At 34.4% G+C, this 25,439-nt stretch overlaps 2 protein-coding genes across 3 annotated transcripts; both read right to left on the bottom strand.

Moving 5' to 3' along the window:
- Positions 1-5,759: 5,759 nt before the first annotated feature.
- LOC110811606 (CAAX amino terminal protease family protein) lies at positions 5,760-14,822 on the bottom strand. Of its 2 annotated transcripts, none has more exons than XM_088206271.1 (9): positions 14,509-14,822; positions 14,375-14,424; positions 14,014-14,274; positions 11,309-11,369; positions 9,628-9,737; positions 9,449-9,511; positions 9,235-9,359; positions 6,457-6,617; positions 5,760-5,986 (listed from the first exon to the last, which is right to left on the bottom strand). In XM_088206271.1, exons 1-8 carry the CDS (start codon positions 14,603-14,605, stop codon positions 6,482-6,484), a joined length of 903 nt encoding a protein of 300 aa, XP_088062397.1. In that variant the 5' UTR covers positions 14,606-14,822; the 3' UTR covers positions 5,760-5,986; positions 6,457-6,481. The 2 variants fall into 2 exon arrangements, with proteins under 2 accessions (XP_088062397.1, XP_021893842.2); XM_022038150.2 differs by having other exon boundaries at positions 9,613-9,737; positions 14,509-14,816.
- Positions 14,823-15,814: 992 nt separating this feature from the next.
- Positions 15,815-25,203, bottom strand: TNO1 (TGN-related, localized SYP41 interacting protein). Its single transcript, XM_022038143.2, has 8 exons — positions 24,695-25,203; positions 24,323-24,601; positions 20,792-24,211; positions 19,488-20,355; positions 18,762-19,405; positions 17,284-17,431; positions 17,114-17,195; positions 15,815-16,264 (listed from the first exon to the last, which is right to left on the bottom strand). Exons 1-8 carry the CDS (start codon positions 24,830-24,832, stop codon positions 16,162-16,164), a joined length of 5,682 nt encoding a protein of 1,893 aa, XP_021893835.2. The 5' UTR covers positions 24,833-25,203; the 3' UTR covers positions 15,815-16,161.
- Between the last annotated feature and the right edge of the window lie 236 nt (positions 25,204-25,439).

Raw genomic sequence — 25,439 nt, 5'->3', positions numbered from 1 at the left:
TTATTATATTTTATATATTGTGTGAATGTATATATGTAAGTTTCCATTATACAATCTTTTTTCTTACTAAGTTCGTAAATCTCATCCTAATTTACCCCCCATCCAGGTTAGAGGAAGTTCAAAATCAATGGAAGATTATGAAGAAAACTTTATTAGTTTTTATTTTAATACTGTAAATCAATTTAGATGCATCAATTATTTATAAACAAATAATCATCCAGTCATAAGGGATGTGTATTAAAATGTAGTTCCGTTGTATATTTAATATTTATTTGTTCCACTAATTAAAAATATTGTGCTAACTTCCGTACCTACCGATATTGAAGTTCGGACTGTTATAGGTGGTATGAGAGCACACATTCCTTAGAACCATCCCTTTGTAACCTAAGGCATAGAAACTTTATAAGGTTTAAGACCTACAGAACTTAAGAGAACGACTCTTAAGAGATGTTTTCAACCTTTTTTGAAACATTTGTCAACATGAGAAATAAGAGAACGCTATTTAACAAACATAACGATAGCGACCACATAGTTTACTTTTGGGCAAACTTAGAACTCCACAAATTAGGGATTCACCATGAAGTTAATGGACACATAACCAACTCCCATCGTAGAACTACATAGGTGTTATGGGAAAACCATCAAAGCCTTAACTTTTTTATTGACGTATTGATCTCGTAGAGTTAAAAGACAGCAACTAAGCTCTTAAAAAATATCTAATTTCCCTTAAGATAAAAAAGAAGTTCTTTGGGGGGGAGGGAGGGGGGGGGGAATCTCCAAACTAAGAGAAAATTTCCCATGAGCGAGAAACACTTTTCCATTAGGAGCCAATGTCCCAACTGGGAGAAAAATTTTCATCTAGGTGGAAGTCAGCAAAATGGTACCAAAATTCCTTTAAATGAGAGATTTATTGAATGAGAGCAACATTTCTTAAATAAGAGAAATCTCTCAAATGGGAGTTTCTCGAGCAACATTTCTTAAATAAGAAAAATCTCTCAAATGGCAGTTTCTCGAATGATAAGAAATCCCTTAGCTGGAAAGAAAATCTCTCGAGTGAGAAAATTTTTCAATATGAAGAAATTCTCAAAATGAGAGAAATCTCCAAATAGATAAACTCCACCTAACAAATTCTAGGCCTGATATGAGCCAAATGGCGATTTAAATTTTTCTAAGAATTCTTGTTGCATTCCTCTAGGAAAATAAATACCCCAACCGTTCCATAATTCTTTTTTCCAACTTCGTTTAAAGACTCCAATAGTGGTTCCGAATCCTAGGGAAACAAATAACTATATCCTTAGAAAATAAACTATTATTCTAGGAACTAAATCAAATAATACCTAATTAGAATCCTCATTTCTAATAGTTCTAGTACTCGTAAGAAAATTCTATAGATGAGGGGTATGGTCGTAAGAGCCATCCTCAGATCTAACTATTCAAAAAAAATTCAATATGTTTCTCATCAAAGTAGCACAGTGGAAGTGTGATGAACTACCATCACCACACAAGATTACTTTTCTCTTTAGACTAAAAAGAGTAAATTGATGGTGTGATAAAACGGTGATTCGTATCTCAAGGTCATACTTAAGAATAGTCTCTTGGAATTCCTAGAAACATGAAGAGTACATGCGAAAACTATAACTAAATATTGTTGCTCATAACAAGACTAATGATTGAATGTGCTATTAAAAGAATTCTTAATCACCTTCAAAGACAATCATCGATTCTATAACTCTCTAAATCCATTTCAACTAGTCACACTTTAATTGTTAGAAATTAGAAAATTAATAAATTAAATTTGACACCTGAAACTTAAGGATTGATATGACTTTAGCTCAAATAATATTTTTCTAACTATACTAACTGTTTTTAAGAAAATTTGAATAAAACACCATTAAACTTAATCTTTAGAACTAAGAAACACACTCATAAGCAAAATCCCTAAAGGACATATCCTGATAATAGAACTATTAACATAGCATTAGACAAATACGAAAAAAAAAGTAGGCATCAAAGACGTTTTTTAAACAAACATACCTTTCTCGGCTTTTTAGCTAAGATCAAGTTTAATAAATGTTGATGAAAATGTCAATAGAATACATAGATGGTTGTTTCAAGTTTCTCACAAATGAAAATTTAAAAGATTAAATTTTCTATGAGGAGAGGAGATTCGCACACGAAAGAAATTTGTCCAAGTGACAAAAATCCCCCAATAGAGATAGACATCTCCCTAGTGAGAGAAAAATTCCTTACTAACAAGAAATATTTTTTCAAGTAGGGAGATTAGTGATTTCAATTCCTTGACGTACAATTTGGAGGACCAAATTGTTTTAAGGGGAGGATATTTGTAATACTCAGTTGGTGCTCAGCTGGGTACAAAATATATATATATATATATACAACTAATTATAAATTAAAAAAATAGATAAAAAAAGAAGGATAGCCTAGAGGTGCACGCCTCTCGCCTCTAGGAGAAGAAAAAAGGAAAAAAAATAAAACATTTGGAATATATATTTATATGTGTATATATATATATAATTAAACAAAAGAAAAAAATAAAGAAAAAAAGAACCCATAGTGTACTTTGAGGGTAGAAGAAGAAAACATATGGCTATATATTATATATAGGCATATATATAATTAATTAATAGAAAAAGAAAGAACGAAGAAAAAACAGGTAGAAAAGAGAGAGGGTCGAACAACTTGAAGAGAGAGGGAGGAGTGAGAGAGGAAGGTCACAACCGAGAGAGGGAATGACGACTGAGATGTAGAGAGGAGGTGGGTCTCGTCGCATTGCGCAACGTCGCAACCAAGAGAAAAAGAAAGAGGAAGAGGGTTATGCGGGTTGTGTGATGCAGTGACGCACAATTGGAAGAAGAAGGAGAAGAAGATAGAGAAAAATCATGATCGAGTAGAGAGAGAAAGAGAGGAGAGAGCGAGGAGAAAGAGACGCGACTGTGAGAGGAGAAAAAGGATCTAGCAGCATCGACAACCGAAAGGAATAAGTTGTGTGGTGTTGCGCGACACCGTGACTGAAGGAGAAAGAAAGAGGAGAGAGAGAGAGAGAGAATAAGAAGAAGAAGAAGAAAGGAAAAAGAAAAAAAAAGAGAAAAGAAGCTGCAGGAAAGGAGGAAGAAGAAGAAAAAAGGAAAAAGGAAGAAAAAAAGAAAAAAAAAAGAATGAAAAGAATGAAAAAAAAAAGAAAAAAAAGAAGAAATGAAAGAAAAAAATGAAAAAAAAAGAAAAGAAAAAAATGAAAGTGTGGCGACCAAATCTGATGCTGGTACATATGGCAGCGCGCACTGATTCCATCATCAGCGTGTGGCATTATCGATGACACACATGTAATGGCACGTGAAGACGTTGGCGACCGAGACTGCGTGTCCCAAGGTAAAATCCATTTCTTATTTCGAGTAATATAGTTTCAAAAATATTTCATAATTTAGTATGTGTTTTCTATTATAAATGAAAAATATTATCCAAATGGTATTCAGATTTTTGAAAGGACTGTAGACCGAGTTAGAAAAAATTTTCAAAGTTTTCTTGATCACACTATAGGTAAGAATGATGTGTATTTTGTACGGATACATAAATTATATATTTATGTAAATGTATATATTTATAGTGCATTATGTGTGAATATTTAAATGTATGTATAATATAATATGAATATAATTAGTATGTCTAATTTATATTTGTGTGTATTTATATAGTGTATATATATCTATATTGTTACACATATGTATATATATATATATATAAATATACGATAGATAAGATATGAATTGATAAGAATAAATATGTGAATAAATATATATATGATTAATTGTGTGTGATTGTGTATACGTGTTTAAGTATAAACGTGTATGTATATATCGGTAGAGATAAAGTGTATAAATATAAATATATATTTTGTGTGAGACATGTAGTGAGGGTACATGTCTATATTGTAATATATATGTGTGTATTAATATGTGTGTGTATATGTTATACATGTACAATGTATAATCAGTGTGTGTACATATGAAATTTGGGTACACTGCATTTGTTGTATGATCTGGTGCAGATGTACGGTGTACTGTACTTACTGTGTAATTTGGTACAATTACGCGAGAAATCTGAACATCTTATGTTTGTTGTGTAAACAGGTATAAGATGATTCAGAAAGTAGTTTGAAATGTATGACTCTTATGTGCGTGATGATATCGTGTGTTTAGTGTGTGTTTATTTGTATTTTATTATGCACATAAATGAGATCTTAAGTATGGAATTAGTGAATTGGAAATGAGAGAGATTTGGAAAAAATGCGGAGTATAAGGATCCTGGATACCCACTCGTTTAGTCTAAATCGAGGAGGGGAGGGTGCGTGGCTGAAATTCAGCAGGTATGATGAATCTGCACATGGATAGTGTTTAAAACCTAATCCAAACGTGGATAGATATTTGTGAGTGGGTCACTTGACAAATATAACTGTCGTGACCAATGTGAGATTGTGTGTCCTATCAATGCGATGGGGGAATCCTTTTCTCCTCTCCTTAATGACGATATAAACGGCATCACACGATAAAACTTTAGATGTGATATTTTAATTGTATGTATGATATCCAAATAGATGTGTAATATTCGAGTATAGAAATATTACAAAGAAATAATGTAGATTTTTTTTATAAATCCAAGTTAAGTAATATGCGTGTTTGAATAAATCTATTTTGGTTTGAGGACTCTGTGAATCCATAAGCGTGATTTGAAATTAAAATAAAAATTAAATCAGAAGAGTGAGGATTAGAATATATTTTGTGTGATAATTTGTTTTATTGTGCATTTCAATTGTGATGTATGTATATAAGTCTCTATTATAGATTTTTTTTTTCTTACTGAACTCGTAAAACTCACTCTAATTCACCCCTCATTCAGGTCAGAAGAAGTCCAAAATCAATAAAAGATGACGAATAAAATTTTATTAATTTTTATTTTAATATTATAAATTAATTTAGATGTCTCAATTATTTGTAAACAAATAATCATTCAATCTCAATATGTATTTATTAAAGTATAATTTCACTGCATATTTAATATTTATGTGTTCCACTAATTAAAAATATTGTGATAACGCTCGTATCCACTGACATTAGAATTTAGAGTGTTACACATATACATATACATATGTATTTATATATATGGATACATGCTTCCGTAAAACTTTGGTGATAACAAAATAAAATAGAGAAAGTGGATTATGACTACAAGAAGCTGAGAAGAAAAACAACCAGGCGAAAGAAAAAAGAATTAGTAAGTGCAAAATGATCTAAACATAACAAAATATAAGAAGCAGCATAGAATAGAAAACAGTAAAATGACAACCAGCGGAGTATGCATATATATATATATATATATATATCTCCATACTTATAGGTGTCTATATATGCATATGTATATATATTGGTAAAAAAAACTATATGTGTGCGGATTACATAGTCTGGCGTTGGACATAATAGCATAAAGAAAGAAAGGAAATGTATATACAAATATACAATTATAATAAAAGAAAAAACAGAGGACGAATAATGAAAACCATTAAGCTAACATGCAATGAAGAAAAGATCAAGGAAGATTAAACATATAGGCATGCATCTATCATAAATACAAGAAACAAAGTAAAAATACTGTGAGTACGTCCACAAAAAGATGTAAGGAATAAGAAGTAAGGAACAAAATAAAGAAGAGAAAATAAATATGAAAGCAATACAGAAAAATAGAGGGGATTAAACAAAGAATCATACCCATTAAAGTAGGAGTAAGAAAAGGAATCGTGAATAGAACCAGGAACATGACTAAGACATGATTCAGATAAGGGTTTATCCAAAGTTGAATGTCACCTTCAGAGACAAACGAACTACAGGCAAACAGAATCACCAAAAAGTGAACATAGATCACTAACAGGAAAGCTTATTTTCTGCAAAGAGCTCCCCAATGAACATGAATTCCCATTCTGATTTAAGGAAAAAAAAGAAACAAAGAATAGATTCAATCGTCGCTCATTCTGACTTTTTTTTTTTAAATGAAGATTTAAATATTGAGTAGGTTACTGTTTGTAATAGGAAGCTAACAGCAAACCAATCATATTAAATCTTAATATACTGCAATTGCTATAATCTGTTTTAATAAATACTTCAATAAAATACTTCGTGACAACGTTGGGCAAGAGCTTTTCAACATAAGTTGTTTTAAAAACGATAAATATCCAATAGACTACATACTTCCAATGTGATTGGGGTAAGATCATTAGGATATTGAACTGTTAAAAGCCCATAGAAACTGAATTATAACTAAACCAAATTATAGAGATAATAACTTATTCTATGATATATAGATACTTTAAAAGAAAACACATGTATGATTACTCTTAATTTTATTCAATATAAATTACATAAAAGTGCTTAAGAGTATAATTAGACCAACCTGGAACACCCCGAACAATACAGAGTTATTTCAGTGATTTGGAAGTGTATCGCCACAATATACCTCCAAGCAGATTGTTCAATGCATGGGAACCCATTGCAACAAGGATGCTCGAAGAGACAGTCGTTGCCCAACCATATACTATTCCTACAAAGGTTGCCCTAAAACAACATGGAGCAAACCAAAGATTATGACAAAATTATTCAAACCTATTTGTTTAATTAGGGATATTTCTCTGTATTTTTTAAATAATTAGAGGTACCAATACTTCATTTTATGTGAAAAGTTTACATGTCTTCAATAAATTATTCACTTGTTAAACTAATTGATTCCTGGTCATTTCATAGAATAATAATCGACAGAGGAAACCAGACAATCAGTACTAAAAATAAAATAACTACTAATGTAAATGAGACAACTATTAATTGACTGAAGATGATCTCTACTGGAGAATAACAACTGACACTCTAAAGGAATACAATCATGAGAAGAAAGAAGATAGACATCAATAGAAATAAAACAATTCCTGATACCTATTTCTAGACATTCTTTTTTGTTCTATAAAAAAGAATTTATTAAAACAAAGAAAATATACAAAGTAGAAGAATGAGACATCCTCCCTAAAAAATGAGAAACAAGAATGGAGAATCCGCAGGCAGCAGAAACAGCCAACGCAAAAGCTAATAGCTATGAATAATAATATCCCTTTAGTCCACAGGAAGGTCAAAAGAATCACCCTATCCCACAACTCGGAGTATGGAGTACTCCTATTATTAATAACTCCCGAGTTACAAGCTAGTCAAATACACCATAGACCAGCAAAGACAACTCCCTCCCACAAGGGTTTAGCATCCTTCCTCAGTGCGTGCCCATTTAAATGAGTGGAGAGGAAGCTCTCCACAGAAGAGGGCAACACCTAGACCAAACCAGACAACCTAAAAACATCAATCCACAGTTTCCAAGAAAACTCACAATGAAGAAAAATGTTCATGAGTTTCACCACCTTTAAAACACAGGAGAAAGAGCACAATGACGACAGCGAACCTGAAGCAAGTCATTTGTATTTAGCTTTTGATGAATAGTATCCAAATAAAGATCTTCACCTTGAAAGGAACAGAAGCCTTTTAGAAATCCTTGACAATGTGAATCTAACTGGTAAAAGCAGGCAAGGTGGGCCACAAAGGGTTTGTTGAGAGATTAATGAGGATTTGATGAGGTATTCTAGAAAGGATGTATGTGTAAAATAGCCAAAAGATTCTAAGTTCCAAAGTCTAACATCAGGTTGTGAGGATGGTATGGTAGAGGCCAAAAGATCCAATAAGGCTGACATTCCCAAGGTCTACCTATCCAAGAGATTTCAGGAGAAATGGAGGGTCCATGAAATTGTCCCCCAGGTTTTTCAAAAAATGTGAGACTAGAGCTTCATGCCTACAGGAAAGTCTATATAATCGGGGTAAATTGTGTGGCTAATGGTTGATTACCCAACCATTCATCCTCCCAGACTCTCAAAGTAGATCCATCACCAACCTAAACACGTGTACAGGGAATGAAAAGGGGGTAGACTTGTGTGATAGCTTTCTAGGGACTGCACTGAGAGATATACACTCTAGCTAAGGCCTTCCAAACACCCTTCTCGTTCCCACGGATGCTTCTGATCACCCTATTGGAGAGTCTGATTCCTTGGTAATTGTCAAAGCCATTTAGCTAATAATGATAGGTTTAATCTAAGATTTCCAATCCCCAACCTTGCTAAATTTTTAGATTTGCAGCATATCTCTCAATTGACTAAATGGTCCTTAAACTCCTCTCAATCCCCAACCAAAGAAATTTTCTCATGTATCCCTCAACCCTAGCTGCTATCCTACCTGAAATCCTGAATAGAGACAAGTAATAGAGTGGGATACTAGAAAGGCATGCCTGAATACGAGTAACCCAGCCCCCAAAAGTGAAGAGTCCCCTTTCCAACTCTCAAGGCGCTTGGCAATTTTTGTTTTTCTAGACATTCTTAATAATCAAATGTGTTCTGGCACGTAATATTTTTAGCATATGTTAGGGATAAATTTATCCTCATACAATTTTAGTTCTCTGTTCTCCTCTTTGTGTCCTCAAATTGGAAAAATTATCAATCCTACATAAAGGATAAAAATTTAGAGGCGAAATTCAGCTCCGCATTTCCTTTCTTTCTAAAATATTAACTTCCACTCAAAAAAGAAATCTCGACTTCCATCCATCCTAAACATACTTTTTACTCATGTTTAATTTAAATTTCAAATATATAGATAGGCATGGGAATACCAATAAAAATTAGGAAAAGTTTAAAAGAAATTTGCATTTTGACCTCAAATCAATTCTCTGTCTGATCTAAATTAGCTGTTTTTACCAATCCTCCCTTTACAAGTTGAAATACATATTCATCATTGTGGAATTGAACATATGAGTAGGGTAGATTCAATTATGCATAAAATATGTAAAATATGACTAAGTTTTACATGTCAAATAATTAAGATTGAGGAATTGAATGGAAATAAAATATATTTAAATAAAATAAAATGCAGCTGTAAACATGACCATGAAATTAGCAAAAATCAAAATACATCCAATATAACCAGAAAATGAACAAGAAATCAAGTATGTCTTCAAAGAAAAGGGAATCAGGGGTCAGCGACTGTCCAACTGATGAAAACTAGAATGATATAACAGTTTTTTTAAAAAAAAATAAAAAAGTGTAGTTCTATAACACAGTATTCCTTGATAAGTTAGAAGGCAAGAGATGAGTACCAGACTGCAAAGGAATACTTTCGACCACCACCCAAATGTAGAATACCAAATATGCCAGCAACCAGAAAGACACTTTTCCAATTTATTCCAAATAGCGGTAGCAATGCACCACGAAAAAGGAGTTCCTAGACAATTAACGTATTCATGTAAAACAATCATATGAACTGAATAATCCTGACAAAAAAGTAAGAAAAGGAGAAAATGTTCCTCTTACCTCGCTAATCCCAGGAAAAAATGCCACCAGTAAGTAATCCAAAGGTTCAAGTGAAGTAAGCACCTGAATTTGGAAAAAAATCTAAAGGATAGTGACTGGGGTTCATTGAAGAATATGCAAGCAGAAGGATGGCCAACATTTCATGCATAGTAAGTTCAAGCTACCTGCTGATTGGCTACCTCACTAGATTCAGCGAATTCTGGCCATGTTCTTAGTAGCAGGTATCTACATGACGTTACAAATACTACCAAGCCAGCAACCAACTCAAGATGCCAGATCTCAAAGCCAACTGCAAGTGCACCAGGAAAAAACACATTCTTTTTGGCCGATGATATATAGCAACTTCCATTAATGGCATAAAAAAAATATTTCAATCAGAAATGTCAAAGACATTCACTTTTTCACCTTTAGTTTTAGAATGGAATAGCTTGTTAATGTTAGCACATCCAGGAGCCAAAATGACAAACTATATTCTTAACCACATAGCATAAGCCTTAAGCAGCAACAAGAGCACATGCCCAATGTTAAAATTGAGAGAAAAGCTGCCTCCTTAAGGATAGATGAACTTGGGGCTAAGTTCTTGATGTGAGTATAGACATGGATCAAGTTGGCGGAAAAGATATCTCAATGCCAAATGAACCCATTACAAGGGGGCAGAGCTAAAAGATTACAACAAATCTTTCAACTTTTTATTCAATCGTGGATCAATGAGAAAGATGGGTTTGGACCCATTAAAGAAGTTCAAGAAAAGAAGACAACAAGGCCATTAACCCAAGGGTACAATAGTTATACTATTCACACCAACTCCAAGAGAAAATAAGCAAGAAAGGGAAAAATTTTACAAGACATGAAAAAGAAAAATTTTCATGAGATTTTATTTCCTAATCATGTAGGAAATCTTCACAATTAAAGATCAGCAAAAAGAGAAAATTGTTCATAAGTTGCAAACTATCTTAAGAAAAATGAAAACTATTTAAATGTCAAATCTCACGGAAAAAAAAAATACTTGATAAAGAGAAAAATATCTTGCCATAATCTTTTCTCCTAAATCAGTTACAATTAATTAAAATATTCTTTATTTAAAAAGTTTCATTCGTAGGGAAATTATTTCGATCCTATTTTAGTTGTAATTTTCTTAATTTTTACTAGTTTTCCATTCTATTTTAGATTTAATTTTATATATAATTTCTACCATTTTCCCTTATTATTAGCATAACCTACACTATAAATAGATTTTCAATTTAGAGTTGTAATTCAATTCAGAATTTTTAACTTATTAATAAAATTCAGGTATTCTTACTTTAAGCTTCCAAACTTACAAGAGTTAGTGAGTGGATCTTCGACCGACTTGTTGATATGGGAATTGGGATCACTTATCGAGATAAGTCTCGTGACGTCTTTTCAATTATAATTCTTTATTTCTTACTCAGTTACCTTAGTTCACTTCCCTGTTGAGTGCGGGTCAAGTGAGAAGGGTTTACTTAGCATTTTGAGTTTCTGATTATTGATGTATATGAGGGTTTTGGATTCCATTGTTGATCCCGGGTTCTGCATCAATTCTACTTTCATGCCTCCGCGTCCATGCAAAACAGATTCCATTATTTTCAGCATTGTGAATAATGAGGACAAATACTACTCTGCTTCAAAGTCCTTACCATCCAATTCATGAAACCTCAAGTCCTCAATACCATGCAAGGTATATAATTACTGTTTTAAGATAATCTTGAATTTGTAGTGTTAGTTATAGTTATCTAACCTAGTTTACAATTCCAACTCAATCTTCTTATTGTCCAAACCAAGCACGGGGCCACTTATTTGTGATTCACCACTCAATGAAAAAGAAAAAACTGCACTTCATACATGATACTTCCACTGAACAATCAAGGACCGGCAATCCTTCCATGGATGCAACATGAGATACCTGAAAAGCAATACAATTCAGGAAGAGAAGAAGTTAAAATTAAATATTTTGGTGGTAAGAAAGCCTAATTAATTTTCTATTTATTTAGTTTATTAGGTCCTTTAGGAAGATCTAGTAAAAATTGAATTGATTAAGTTTAATAAACTTTGGACCTTATCTTCACTAATTATTGCTTGAGAAAATTTCTTACTTCAGTTGTAACTAGGGGCTAAACTAGAATGCAAACCTAGATTAAAGCACAGAAGATTAAGTTAAGAACTATCTACCAAGATTCTATTCCATGTTTTATTTCCAATCTTTCCTAGTTCTCTTGGGTTGTCTTCTCTATCCTTAATTTGTCTTCACCTTCGTTCGAATTTCCACAGCATTCTTGCAATTATATCTCTAAATTATATTCCCTCTATTCCCCTAGCTTCTCTTCTCTTAACTCTAAATTCCTCTAATCTATCCCATCTAATATAAATTGGAATATTCTCCAAGTTCTTTTTTTTAATAAAGTAGAAAAATATATTAACAGACACCAAAAAGGTACCAACTTATATATAAATTACTTACAGATCTAACAAAATATCTATAAAATCTTCCATAGAATATAGAGGATGACCCAGAATAAAAAACCAACATTCTAGAACCATCTAACCTGATCCTATCAAAGTCCTCCACATCATTAACCCCCTCAAAAGCTTTTCTATTCCCCTCCTACCAAATTACCCAAAAGATGGTAGTTGGGATGAGGTTCACATATTTCTTCCGCCCACTGATGCCCTTCCACGACTATATTTCATCTCTAACCGAACCCACCATCACCCAACTAACACCCAGTAACCCATACACCACAAACCAAAATTGTACATAATTGAACACCGAAAAAGAACATAATTACAAAATTCCATGGTTTTCTTACACAAGTAACAATCATTTCCCATAATCATTCCCCTCTTCATCAATTTATCAATAGTCAGAATGAATCTCCATCCAGCCTCTCATAAAAAGAAGGCCACTGGGGGAGACACTTTAACCTTTCAAATTTGTCTAAAAGGAAAACTCAATCCAGAACATTTCTGCTTAGTCAGATACTTATAAAAAGATTTGACCAAAAACACTTCTGTAGAAGTAAGGCTCCAAAAAAGGTTGATTGTTGCTACCATCTAAAGTAATGAGAGACAAAGTAGATAGGAGATTCTCATACTCATTAATTTCCCAATCATTCAGGCTTCTCAACACATTTACTTGCCACTTCATTTTCCCACCCACTATTTCTTTGAAAGAGTCAATGATCAAAATATCTTTGTATTTTGTTATAGTGAAAATCTGGGGAAAATTCCCTCTAAGGATTCCGCATTCTAGCCATCGGTCCTGTGAAAAATTGACTCTGTCACCCTTGCAAAACGTCGTATTCAATATAGGCCTAGAATCTATCCCTTCCCATGCAAATTTTTTTCCACACTTTTTTCTTGTGTGGTCTTGACAGTATTTTGGTAAACCAACCTTTCTCATCAATTCCAGACTTTTCTTCTCTCACCCTTATCTACAGCATACCCTCTTCTCTAAAGCCTTGTAAGGTTATGTTCATTTCCACTAGGGATCTCAACCCCAACCCTCCCTGGGGAAATGGTTTCTTAGTCTCCTCCCAAACTACTAGATGAAATCTCCTACTTTCCTCCCAATTGCCCCAAAAGAATCTAAACTGGATAGTTTCCAACCATTTTGCAACACTTGTCGGAAGAGTCTTAAGAGACATATGATAAATGGGTAAGTTATCTAATATGCTTTTGATAAGTGTAAGTCTTGCTCCTTCAAAAGGAAGAGCTCTCTTCCAACCCGCCAGCCTTTTCTCAAATCTGTCACCATCAGCTCCCATGTTCTCACCTCTTTTCTTCAAATTGAGCTACAAATATGAAGCCTAAGCAAAAAATTTTCATGAAAAAAGACATTATTACAAAGAGGAAATAAGAAAAGGAAAAAGGATCCGAACAATGAATTGCAGTTTATTATCTATTTTTCATTTTCTTACTTCTGATAGTAGTGGCATTTCCTGGTTAGTGTTCTTAGTAGAATTCTATTTTGGAAGAGATTATTAGGCACTCCATAAAAATCTTTGTAATCTCCTCTGAGAGCACTATCCAGTCAATATGAATTTTTTTAAGCATTTCCCAATACTTAATTGTGTGATTCAATCAAATCTTAGACATGATACCCAAGAACTCTAATCTAGGTTTCTCCCTAAATTCCTAATAGTAAATAGGATCAGATTTCATTATTGGTGAAGCGAGGACTTGCCACCACCTATGAACGAACTTTCCTCTGGATTCTTATGATTCTATCTCATCCTTTATTTTCTCCATTTCAATTCCTCCCCCATTCTCATGCGTTCTTTACTCTTAAATACTACCAATTTATCCTACTCCACATCCTTTGGCATGAAAATCATTATATCATATGTATATAGACATATATAATATCTGGATAATAATGCAAAAAAGAATATATAAAATCATTTACTAAGTGAAGCTGAATTTTACCCAAAAAATTGATGCATTTTCTTCATACTGGGGCTGCTAATTTATAGACATTCATGATCCAGTAGCCAATAGTAGCCAACGCGAGAAATGTACTTTTTGTTCTAATATAACTGAAAGATTACCTGTCTAATTGTTACCCCCAGAGCAGCTATCAGTCCAGAAGTGATAATACATGCCTGAAGAACGTTATTCCTGGAAGCAACCGCCACTGTGTTTTGACTGTCATCAGATTGCAGTGGAGACCTTTCTTCTACGGAATCATTTTCTTCGGAAAGATTCTCATCAGACGGCGACTTACTTGAATTTCCACCTCGTTGTCCACCTCTTCTCAATTTCTTGGCAGCTTTGCGAGTGGCAAAGGCCCTCATTCGAAGCTTAGAACCCTGCTTTGCAAGTTTCCATATAATTTAGTTATATATTTTCAGAAAAAGAAAAAGAAAATCTCTAATTTAGAAAAAAAAATCCAACAACTGGGAATCTCACGCCGCGAGGTGAAACTTCGCGAGCACCAAAAAGGCTGATGAAGTTGGCACCTAAAAGATGAAGGCACATCCACATATTCACAAATCCGAGCAAATCCATATCCGGAAAAGAAAAAGGAACTGAGAAAGACTAACCGTTAGGAATGTAAGCGTGAACAGGAGAAAGATGTATTGCAGAACCAGAGGCGTGGCTTCTTCTGGCACTCCAACTTTGAGTGGTGAGAAAATCCATAGATTTCAAATATGTTTTACTTCCAAAAATGAGCAGTCCGTTGAAATTCCAAAAGGAAAACGGGAAGTGCAGAGAGCATTAATGATTAATATTCAGCAGAGAACGAGAGACCTGCATTTTACAGAGATTAATTCTTCTTCCGGTCCATAAAAAATCAAATAAAATCAAATTTCATCTACAGATATTTATAAATTTACATTCAACTTAATTAAAAAAATAAAATGATAATAACTAAATTCGTGAAATGTATTATTTTGTACTTCATTTTTATACTCTGCTTCTTTAAATTGGTCTATATGACTTTTAGAAAACATAAAATCAGATCCTAAAGAGGAACACTGAGAAAGGATAAAAAGCACATCTCTCAATGGTGCATTGTTATCATGTTTAAAACAAAAATGAGGGATAAATTTTGTATTGTATTGCTCTTTAAAAGAATTTATGCATGTAAATTAGAGACCTGATACAATTTCTTCTTTGAGAAAAATGTTGAACACCTCAATATATAATTGTAATATATCAGAGGTTATAGTTTTCAAAGATTTAAATAATAAGTTTTATCTGAGATTTTCAAATATTTTGTGTCTTATTTAATATAATCATGTTTAGAAATTTGGTTTTATTAATTAGCTTTGAATAGAATTACTACGATGAATTCACTTCAAAAGGAGCAGCAATAACTTAAATATTTTTTTATAAAAACGTCTGCGGTGAAGGAATACTTTACCAGCGACATTCATAATAATGTTGATATGAACTGTTCAAGATAGCCTAGCGGAGAAAGGCCAAGACAAAATTCAACAAGACTATGTTTGAAGAATTGCACTCTTCCCCTATTTTTGTGACATAGAGTGAGGTTTGTCATATAGAAAAACTTATGATTTATCATATAGTAGTTAGTACCTCCGATATTTTGACAATGTGAGAAGCTTGACCGCGGAATGCTCTGTTTCTTCCTTCCATTTTGGCTACAGATAATTAAGATTTTATAAACTTACTGTCATAGCAGATTCATCTATTGAATTTCATTGAGTTCCAATCTTACAGAACATCTTGATGGAGATGAAAAGTTGTAATTTCTATTTTACATCTTAATGCAACCTCCATTTTATTTCAATTTTTACCCAAAGTTAAAGTGTAAAGAACAAGGCCTATGAAACAAACTAAAGTTGTTATCCTCATCCATCACAAGCATATCCTAATCCAAAATGTTCACAACAAAACTTCATATATTTGTATATTTCACTTTCACATATTAAAAATAACTATGTGAACCCTCATATCCAAAAAAAAAAAAAAAAGAAGGGTAACAAAAAGGAGGACATTTAAATTAGTTTATCTAGACATGGAACCTGGATTCTCTGCAATCCCTAAAACGCCATTTGCAGAGAACCAATTAAGGAATATGTACAGGCAACATGTATACGCCAACATTATGTAGTAAAAAGAATAGGAAAGGTAATGAGTACAAAATGTCCATGATATGATTCCAAGTTTAAACAGTTGACGACAACTCCTGTAGATCACATCAAGGATAAATGCAGGTATTGATTCAGTTACAAAATGGTAGCCAGCAGCCATATGTGTAAGAAAAGCCAGTAGGCAACAAGGCTTAGTCTTGCTCCAGGATGACTCATCAATACTCGACCACCAGAAACCCTGCATGAATTGAAACACAACTTAGTTTCAATCTTTCAGATCCCATGGCTTTGACCCATTAACAAGTTTCTCCACTCTTATGGAAAATGACTAAATAAACAGAACCAGAAATTTAAGGTAATGTAATCTCCGGCTCTACATGCAGGGGAACCAACATTCCTTTGCCTTTAGCTTCAGTATTCAGCTTAAATTAAAATGATTTTTAACAAAAATTATTTAGTGCTTCCTATTTACTTTCTGAAGTTCTGTAACGGAAAATTAGAAGACAGTGTGCTAGGTTAATTTAATCTAGTTAGTAAAAATTACCAAATAAAGCAAAAAAATATTACAAGACGATTATCATGACAAAGTGCAACATGATCGTCAAATATAAGTTTCTTTATTTCTCTTCTCTTAGTATTCATAAACTCTTTGCCTTAAATCATGAAATTGTTGGAAAATTTAACGCAAACTCTTCTACATCTTAAATATTTTGTATTGAAATAAACATTAAATTCCTAAAATGTTTCTTGATTATGTGTCTCTAGAAAAACATTTCTTAATTATGCATTCCATAGAAATATCCCAGCCTTACAAGAAAAGTTCTATGTCTATGTTTGGCCTAGAGCATTTTTATTGTGTGGCACTCTTAGCTTTATATTTCTTTCCTTAATCCTCCATTATAAGGGAAATCCAGTCGTAAGTTTGAGTTCCCCAAGTGAAGATTTGCAGTTGGCTTTGACATAGGTATTTTGTTGAACCATGATAAACTATGTTTCTCTTCTTCTCACTATTACTTTAATTTTTGAGTGCGTTGCATGAGTATACTCTACAAACCAAACAATCACTTAAAACAGTTTAAAGCTTTACCAAAGTCCATCAATTCGATCTGCAATCATCTTTCCTTGCTTTGGAATGAGACCAGATGTGTTGAGAGACTTGAAGACATGACCTGCCAAAGATAAATAAACAGATAATAATCAAGAGTAAACCAAGCTTTGAGATTTGCTATAGGAAAAAGTATGTTATCAAATAGAAACCTTTATCTATATCAGTTTCCCCCTTGTTGATCAGATTATCAGATTCAGAATCAATATTAATTGCAAGATGGTCAGTTGATCCCTTTCGCATGGTTCGCAATTGAGCAGCCGATGGAACAGGAGATATTGCGTTATTCACATGCGAACCCTGTGCAATCATGGGAAGCAAAATTACATTCATGAGCTTCTTTAAACTTAGCAAAAGAAGGGAAGATAATTTAAAAGAGGCCACAAGTTGACAATCAACCTACAGCTTCTCAACTAAAGAAATGCACATATCAGATGATGCATTCAGCAGTCTAACTTCTCAAATGAAACATGCCAGTGAAACGACAAACATATGCAAGATGAAGCAGATGATTCTTTCCGTAGATGGGAAAGGAGACAGAAGATTAATTGCTTAAAATTAAACTGTATTCCTCATCTGGTTAGCAATAATGCAGATTAAGATTTGATTATCAACGAAAAGAAGAAACTACCATCATAAGGTGCAAAAGGATCTTGTAACACCAGCACAAATCACCGGGCACGATTGAACAAATCTTGATTAATCAATTTACATAAGAAACCAGTCATCAGGACCCGTCAGGCCCATTAACCCAAGCATGGGTTTATCTTCAGTTTACTGATAGCACAAAGCAGTAGCCTTTTAAAGGATCTACTTTATTCAAATTTTTATTCAATAAGATTTACATTATGTTTTCCTAAGTTCTTAACGATTAATTTTCTGTCCTTAACAGGAATAGTATTAGCATTAATATTCATACTTTGGGAAATTAATCTAATATTACTTAGTTAATACTTGGGGAGCTATAAATATTTTTGTAATCTCACCTTTAAGATCAATATCAGTCAATGACAAATTACTATAAGAATGTTCTCAATATCTTGGTTGTGTGATTCAACCAATTCTGAAGTTTGATGCTTCAGAACCTAGATCAATATCTAAGTTAACCAAATCTTTAAGAACCAAAAATATTCCTATTTCTTACTACATCAATTATCCAATGAATAGCAGAAACTGAAACAATTACAAATCTATTATAGATTTGACATCATAACTAAATCATGAGCAGTACTATCCTCTTAAACCAAGAAGCAAAGAATTCATCAACCACTTTAGTAAACATAACAGAAAATAATTAATTGACAAAAGTTCCAGGAATTCACTGAGACCAGAATCAAAAACTATACAAGCACCATGTAGGAACTTTGTTTACTATGAAAACAGATTATCGACTATGAAAATCATAAATAGAACCAAACTTCTCAACAGATATTTCTCAGCTATGTGCCTGACACCCTTGCAAACATGTCAAAAGTTCACTTATAAATCTTTTTGTCTTCAACACCATAAGGTCCAGACTGAGCAATCTACAAATTAAGCTTTTGCACTACTAATATGGTAAATAAAACACCACAGAAGGCACACATATTTCTAATATCACACATCAAGGATGGATGAAAGCCAACATTACCATATCTTCAATTTCAGAGATTTCAGGCCCGGATGGCAATTGAGATGCTTCAAAAATATTTCTGTCCTGGATAATCTCTGGCTGAGTATTTCTATCCTTAAATGACTCTTCAAGCACTTTAACCTTTGTTGACAATTCATCTACAAGCTTTTGACTCCCGAGAAATTTTGTGCCTAATTCTTGGGCTTTAAGTTTTGAATTTTCAGCTTCCAAAAGCAGGGCCTTCACCATCTTTTCTAATACAGGTAAAAGTTCACTTATATCATCAGATCTTTGATTCCCAACAAATCCATTACCACACAACAAGTCAATAATTTTTTCTAAACCAAATGAAAGCTCAAATAATTCAGTTTTTCTCTTCTCCAAGTCCAGCTTGCTTCCCTTGTACTTTTCAACCTCCTTCTTCAGATAATCAATTTCAAGAATTTGGCTGGACAATGTCAACTGCAACTCTTCTTGCTCATGAGATAAAGAATTTACTTGCTGCTGCATTTTAGTTACACTATCTATAATCTTAAATAGCTTCTTTACATTAGGCGCACTAAATGGCTCCAGGTCTTCAACTGATTCTGCAGAAGGGATGTTAATCCCATCTATTTTGTCGAATAGGGCCCTGATTTGCGATGCTGAAAGGAGAGGATCCACTGTTTATGTACGTAAAGAAAACCAGGTCAGTTCCAACAATTAGTGGTAATAAACAAAAGAGAATTGAAGCAAGATGCTCACCTTGTTCTTTTACCAACAAACTATTCGACAATAATGCAAGTTCTGCCTCTTTTTCATGCCTCTTGCCCTCTTGGACATGAAAATCTTCTACTTTAAGTTTCAGCTCTCTGCATGAAACTTGTGATGTTTCAACATCAGCCTCCAAACAAGAAATCCTATTTTGGTTTAGATCTCTTTCATTTACAACCTTTCCTAAAGCTTCCTTGGTTTCTCTCAATTCATGCTGCAAATCTTGAATCATAGAAGCTGCCATATTAATTGTATTCTCAAACAACTTACTCACAGTCTGCACCTTAGTTACAGAAAAGGATGACTCTTCTGCCTCACTGATATATTTTCCACCATCAAGCATTTGCTGATACGGTACAACACCTCCGCCACCGAGTTTCTGCCCTTCTGCTGGGACCAAGTCGTGGTTCAGTAAATCCATCTCAGGAACAGAGATAAGTTCTCGTAGATTGCTTTTTACATCAAATCCTAGTTCTTTAGATGCCTTAGTACACATAGACTCTAGAACTGTAAAATCTTTCTCTATTACGGCTATAGCTTTCTCCTTTTCCTTGTTATGGATTTCCATATTCTTCAGTGTTTGGTTCAAAGATTCAGTGTAGTCAAAAAGATTTATCAGATCATCCCTTGTAGCCTGCATTTTACTAAGCAAATATGAAACAAGCTCATCTAGACAAGCAGAAAAACCTTCAAACTTATCAGCAAGAACTTTGTTTTTCATCTTGAACCCTTCTGCAATCTTTCTGAAACACGAACAAACATCTTCATAACTGACAGCATTAACTTCATAGTTCTCCATTTCAATGTTCACAGCATCACTAAGACCATTCAATGAAGGACCTTGCACAAGTGAATCGTCCTGAAATAAATTTGAAAAGATCATTAGAGGAAAAGAACATTGATAAGACAGTTCAAAAAAAAGATGACGACAGTTTAAATCTTTTAAAACTGCCACAAGCAGATCAATATTGACATACAGTGTTGCAAGTCTAAAAGTTCAATCTACCTAATGTTCATAACTTCAAATTCCATAATTTGAGGGATGATTAACTTTAATAATATTTCTAATCTGAATAAATAAAAGGGCTTTGTTAGTGGTATCAAAACTGAATGGGTAGCCTTTCATTATTGGCAAACTAAACCATAAACCTTATAGCATTTTAACTTGCCATAAAACACAGAAGAACAGTAAACAGAGTCAAAAAAATAGGCAGATTTTAAATGCAGAATAGATGGATAAAAAGGTTGTTACATGGTGAATCCATTGTGCATTACTAAATGTATAGATATATTACCTCTATACCATTGGCACATAGCAATGTTCTCAAACCTTTATCGGCACAATGGTCCCTGATGTCTCTAATAATGAGGTCCATATCTCTCAGGCTCTTGATTTTGCTCTCAAAGCCAAGACTAAATTGGGAGAACAGATTTGCATCTTTTAGAACAAGTTGTAGATCGTTAACATAAAGAGCGAGCTCCATCGTTTGACTTTCTAAGTTGCCACTGGTTCCAGCCAACTTGTCCATGCATGCCTTCAATTTGGAATTAAGTGTTGATAACTCCTGCTCAGCAAATCTCTTTTCATCTTCTAGAACAGAGTAACAATTCTCTGCCTTTACTAATGCGTGTTCTAATGATTTTATTCTATTGCAAGCCTCTGCCAACTTGCTTGCCTGGGATTCAGTTTCATCTTTCAGCTTCTTTACCTCATTCTCCAACTTGGTTCTGTCTGCTTCCATATCCTTATTTTGGCTAGTCAGCAGAGCAGCATTTCTTTCTGCCAAAGAAAGTGCATTTTTGAGTGATTTTATAGTGTTATTCACCTCAGCCAGGCTGCTGGTCTTTTCAGCTAGTTCCCCTCTCATTTTCTCTACCTCCAGGTCTGCAGCAGCTCTGCTAACTTGAGCCTCTTCTTTCCCATCGATGAGCTCCAAAATACCATTTTCAGCATTTGATAACGCATCTTCAAGGGATTTTCTGGTCACACAAGCCTCCAAAACCTTGCTGGTAAGGGAGGAAACTTCTTCTTCTGCTTTCTGTAGCTGTAGTTCAATATTTTTCATGCTAACTTCAATTTCCCTCTTCTCTTCTGAAAGTTGAGAAATGTTGTTTGTTGCAACTGATAATGCATCTTCCAGTGATTTGACAGTTGCCATGGTCTCCACTAACTTGCAATTTAGAGTTCTGACTTCCTCCTTAACATTTTCTACCTCTAGCTCTGCTTGCATCTTACCACTCTTACATTCATCAATGTAGCCAGCAAGCCAGTTCACCTTTTGGATATGATCCTCAAAAGCTGATTCAACAGGAAGAAAAATACTGTCAATTGTTTCAATCAATCTTTGCAAGAAGTCATCTCTTTGTGACAACAACCGCTCAAGTTGATATTGCTGATCTTTCGTAGCAACTAGATCAGCCTCCAACTTTGGAATCTGCTTTAAATCTTCTGTTAGCATATTGATCTGATCCCTACATTCATTAACTGTAGATTCTTGGTGTTGTATTTCGAGCTTCAACTTCTCAATTTCTGCATTTTTCTCTTCAAGAATAATTTTCAAGTTTTCCCGGTCTTGGAGTAATCCCTTCCCTTTCTTAACTGCCATGGATAATTTCTCCCTCAACAAAGCAGATTTCTCCTCAGATCGCCCAAGATCCATCTGCAGGCAATCCTTTTCGTTCTTCACCGCCGCAAGATCTTGAGATACCCGCCTTAATTCATTTGTGAAGTCACTTACCTGTGCTCTCACCAGGATTTCTTCTCCAAGTATTTCTTTACATATGACCAACTCCAGATTTGTCAAATACAAGTGGCTCTGAATTCTTTCAAGCAATTGCGCATCACTATGAGAAATTTGAAATGATGATCCAGTTTGTTCTTCTATCTTCTTAAAGCATCTATCCAGAAGCATTTCTGAATCAGCTGAAGCCTGATCCACATCTTCTTGTTCTTCAGTTTTCATGCCAGACCTTGTTAGTAACATTCCCACAATCTGATCCTTCTCAAATGTGACCTTACGTGCCTTCTCTACCAATTCACTGTGCCTGCATTCTAGTTCTTCCAGCTCCTTTTGGATATAGTCCTTCTCTTGTAATTCAGTTGAAAGCGAAGAGCTTAAACGTTCAGCTTGATATTGCAGCATATTTATTTCATCTTTGGCCTGATAAAATGATTCCGTAAGCCAACCCAAACAAGATTCTAAATCAGGAAAGGAAAGATTGTCCGCTACTTCAATTGAAGAAAAGGCATCTTTCAATTTGTTGTACTCCAGGGAAACAGCCCTGAGTCTATTTATCTCGTTGGCAACCCATTTAACTCTCTCCACGATGTCCATTAACTTGTATTCCTCAGGTATATCAACCTGAGAAAGAATTTCTTCAAAATTTTCAACAATCAAGTTCCTTTTTGACAGCATGTCCTGCAATGATGCAAGAAAATCTTCACTTTTGACCAATTCTTCCTTTGTTAGCTCAGCAGCCATTATTTCACTTGATTTTTCTTGCAATTCAGCCAAACATTTCTCCAGCTTGTTCCCTGTCTCTGCCAGTGATTGTTCCAACTCTCTGTTTGTTAGTTCATGTGCCTCCAGTGCAGCTGATTTCTCTTGCAATTCAGCCGAACATTTCTCCAGCTTGTTCCCTGTCTCTGCCAGTGACTGTTCCAACTCTCTGTTTGTTTGTTCATATGCCCCCAGGGCAGCTGACTTCTCCTGCAATTCAGTGAAACATTTCTCAAGCTCATTTGCTTTCTCTGCCAGCAGTTGTTCCAACTCACCCTTGGTTATTTCAGCAGCCTGTAAGGCACTTGACTTCTCTTGCAATTCAATCAAAAATTTATCAACCTCCTTTGTTTTCTCAGCCAGAGACTGCTTTAGTGCATCCCGCTGCTGAACTAATGCCTTCCCTTTTGTCACAGCCATGCTAAGCTTTTCTTTGGTATTAGCACATCTATTCTTTTCCTGCTCAAGTTCTATCATTGTTTTTCCAAGTTCAGCTCTCACTGTCTCCATGATTTCTCTGTCCTTGTCCGCTTGTTCAACTAGCTTCCTTTTTTCATCTTCTAGCTGGTTTAGCATTTCTAACCCCTTTGATTCTCTTCTTCTGAGTTCAAGCACCTCCTCACGGGCATCAACAAGGACCGAGCTAAACTCCTCTTGCACTCCAAGATCAGGTCTGGTTTTGGATAAATGTTGTCTGAGTTGATCAATTTCATAGTTAATCTCGTTATATTTCTCAATTAAAAGAGAAGCACATGTCTCAACATGAGTTATTTTCCCATTAAGAGAATTATCATGCAATCCTTCATGACATACTACTCTTGCAAGGGAAGCTAGCATCCTGTCGGCAACATTCTCAAGGTGCTGATTGTTCTCAAGCCGAGCATCAGATTCAGCCTCCACTACTGAATTCAAGTAATATGAAGCAACAGTATGTGACAACGTAAATTCAGTAACCTTAGCATTGAGATCTTCAATCTCTCCATTCTTGGCACAGAGGACGTCCTGAAGCTCCCTCATCATAGTCTCACTCTGTAACTGCTCTTGCTTCACAATTTCCAGAAACTTGGAGCAGTCACTAATCATATCGTGCAACGAAACACCAATAACCGAAGTCCTTTCCTCATCCTTGCCGGTCAACAGCTGTCGCTCATCAGTCATCGTTTTAATCTGATGACGAAGGTCAACAACTTCTTTTGCAAGGGCTTCAGTATCTTCCTGCAGATCAACACAGGCAGGAAAATCAGGAGCCTAAACAATTTATTTCAAAAATAAATAACCAAACAGAATCTTAATGCCACAATCTCAAACAGATACAAACCCCCGAACCTGGTATTCTTTTTCTAAGCGTTGTTTCTCGTTAATTGTCTTCTCCAGCGTAGCTCGCAACCGTCCCAGCTCATTCATTATGTCATCATCTACTCCTCCATTCTCCATTTCACCCGACTGACTCTCTTTCATGTCAAGATTTTCCTGCGAATCATTTTGAACTTCGGCTCCATTAGCCGCCATGACTGCTTCTCTACTATCGACATTCAACTCATCAGGGGCATCAACAAACATATCTTCCTTACTTTCGACAAAATGCATCTCCGCAGACCCCTCTTCCTGCAATACTCTCTTATCACATCAATATCTTACATACATACACATAAATATATCTATACATACACAATTGAACATGGCCATATTTTTGTATACCTGATTAACGGAGGCTTCCTGCTGAGATGCATCGAACACGTTCCGTTCTTCCTCATGTGCAAGACTCTGCCCCTCTAGGGTTACATCGCCGTCTCCATTATCAACAGTTATTGAATCCTCTTCATGATTCTTCGGCATTTTGTTCGATCATAACCAGATTGGTTCCTCTTCTACAACAATCAGATGCGGTAACTTGCAATCCAAAATCAACTACCATGAAATACCCAATATTATAAATAAATTTAAAAACTGAAAGAAATAACCCTAGCTATAAGGAAATTAAAAATGAAATGGTAATAATCGATCATGACCAGATTGGTTCAATTTCGGTGAGTGATTTCGTATAGCTGAAACTGAAGAACATGGCGTTTGCTTAACTTTCTATTTCAATGTGTTCGACTTAGGATTTCATTGGTCATAAATTTATATTTCACGTGTTCTGCCCAATAGATTTTGATTTAACAACTGCGAGAGATAGAGTAAACCAGGTAGCTACTTTGTCAAGTGAACCATTAGTAAGGTCTAATCTATTCATATATATATATATATATATATATATACAGTTTTGGTGTAAGTATTTCTTGCGTCAAGCCACATGTCAATACTTAATTATTTGACGAACTAGTTGTACGACCGTGACAAAGACTTATACGGTTCAAGAATAACCTAAGTATATTAACTCAATCCATCATTTATTGTGATACATTAATTTTAAATTGGAAAAATATATAATTGTTAAATTTTA

This window comes from Carica papaya, chromosome 6, assembly GCF_054855325.1.
Source record: "Carica papaya isolate Zhongbai chromosome 6, ASM5485532v1, whole genome shotgun sequence".
Classification (NCBI taxonomy): domain Eukaryota; kingdom Viridiplantae; phylum Streptophyta; class Magnoliopsida; order Brassicales; family Caricaceae; genus Carica; species Carica papaya.
This window is presented reverse-complemented; position numbering and strand designations above follow the sequence as displayed.